At 38.8% G+C, this 1,251-nt stretch overlaps 1 protein-coding gene across 1 annotated transcript; it reads left to right on the top strand.

The window, feature by feature from the left end:
* Positions 1-1,079, top strand: LOC107579758 (dual specificity protein phosphatase 8-like). The gene is made up of 4 exons (XM_016265552.1): positions 1-49; positions 217-373; positions 549-708; positions 948-1,079. Exons 2-4 carry the CDS (start codon positions 281-283, stop codon positions 1,073-1,075), a joined length of 381 nt encoding a protein of 126 aa, XP_016121038.1. The 5' UTR covers positions 1-49; positions 217-280; the 3' UTR covers positions 1,076-1,079.
* Positions 1,080-1,251: the final 172 nt, after the last annotated feature.

The following is a 1,251-nucleotide window of genomic DNA, read 5'->3' as shown; positions in this document are numbered from 1 at the left end:
TTTTTTTGGATTTCCTACGCACTCTGCTGACCCATAACTGACTAAACTGGTGAGTACCAGTTTTTAGTTTGTTGTGAAGAAGCCTAACTTGTATATTACAATCGATAAATGCAATTCGTGAAAACTTTAGGCATACAATTTTTAGGACGCTGTATGTGTGTGTTTATTGCGTCATAGACTCGGGCAGTAATTTTTCAGTGTATGTTTTCTCCATAGGTTTTCGGATTATATAAATACTTAGAAGAACTATTTCTTAAAAAAAAAAAAAAAAAATCAAGAGATGGTCCACTACAGGGACAGTCAGTCCGAGAGGCCACCTTTGTCTCGTATTCTGCCGCATCTCTACCTTGGTGCAGAGACTGACGTAACGCAGGTATATTTACAATTCTCTGATGATTCCTCATGCTAAAGAGTACATAATCCTCCCTAAACCATAATAAAATTACATTTGCTATGTAAGTTAGTTTATTTGCATATATATTTGCTACAATAGTTTGTTCTAGTCGGTGTTTTGCTGAACACAGAAGTTGTTTTCTCACCTCGCACAGGATGGTTTGTCCGACCGAGGCATCTCATACGTATTAAGTGTGAGCCGATGCTGCCCACAACCTTCATTTCTGCCCCAGTCCCAGTACCTCCGTATCCCAATAGACGACTCCCTGCGGGATGACCTGCTTCCTTGGATCCCTCAGGCGTTGCACTTCATTGGTGAGGGCCCCGGAATCCCACTGCTTGCATCAGCCTGCATTTGCATCCCAGCTGCATTACATCATTAATATATCTAGCATCGATGCACAGAGCTGTGACTATGGAAATAGATTTGTTTTGTCTGTGCAAAAAACATAATATGATGCTAATTTAAAACAGATCATTATTTTATGCATCTGGTAGAAAATTTGGGTTATAGGTGTAATTGCATGTATAATATTTTTAATAAACTGTTTCAGATGGGGCCATGTCATGTGGCTGCTCAGTCCTGGTCCACTGTGCTGCAGGAATCTCTCGGTCTCCAGCACTTGCTGTGGCTTACGTCATGTATAGCCTGAAAATGGATCTGGATCATGCATACAGGTAATGTGCATATGTTGTTTTGTTTTACTTCTACTGCCATTTTCTGTGTAAAAAAAAAATCATTTTGCATCAAAAAAAAGTGTGAGATATGAAATTGGTGATAAAAGTGAGAATGATTTGTTTCATTGTTTTTCGTTTTTTTGTATCATTGGGCCATTCATGTTTTGTTTTGTTTTGTTT

Source organism: Sinocyclocheilus grahami, unplaced genomic scaffold (assembly GCF_001515645.1).
Source record: "Sinocyclocheilus grahami isolate Dianchi unplaced genomic scaffold, SAMN03320097.WGS_v1.1 scaffold19987.1, whole genome shotgun sequence".
Taxonomy (NCBI): domain Eukaryota; kingdom Metazoa; phylum Chordata; class Actinopteri; order Cypriniformes; family Cyprinidae; genus Sinocyclocheilus; species Sinocyclocheilus grahami.
The sequence above is the reverse complement of the archived record's forward strand: the minus strand, read 5'-3'. Positions and strand labels throughout refer to the sequence as shown.

What these genes read in the sequence shown, in the direction of transcription:
- LOC107579758 (XM_016265552.1), top strand. Translation starts at nt 281, where the DNA reads ATGGTCCACTACAGGGACAGTCAGTCCGAGAGGCCACCTTTGTCTCGT. An exon ending in CAGAGACTGACGTAACGCAG is followed by an intron (nt 374 to 548) that starts GTATATTTACAA and finishes CACCTCGCACAG; the next exon opens with GATGGTTTGTCCGACCGAGG. An exon ending in TCAGGCGTTGCACTTCATTG is followed by an intron (nt 709 to 947) that starts GTGAGGGCCCCG and finishes AAACTGTTTCAG; the next exon opens with ATGGGGCCATGTCATGTGGC.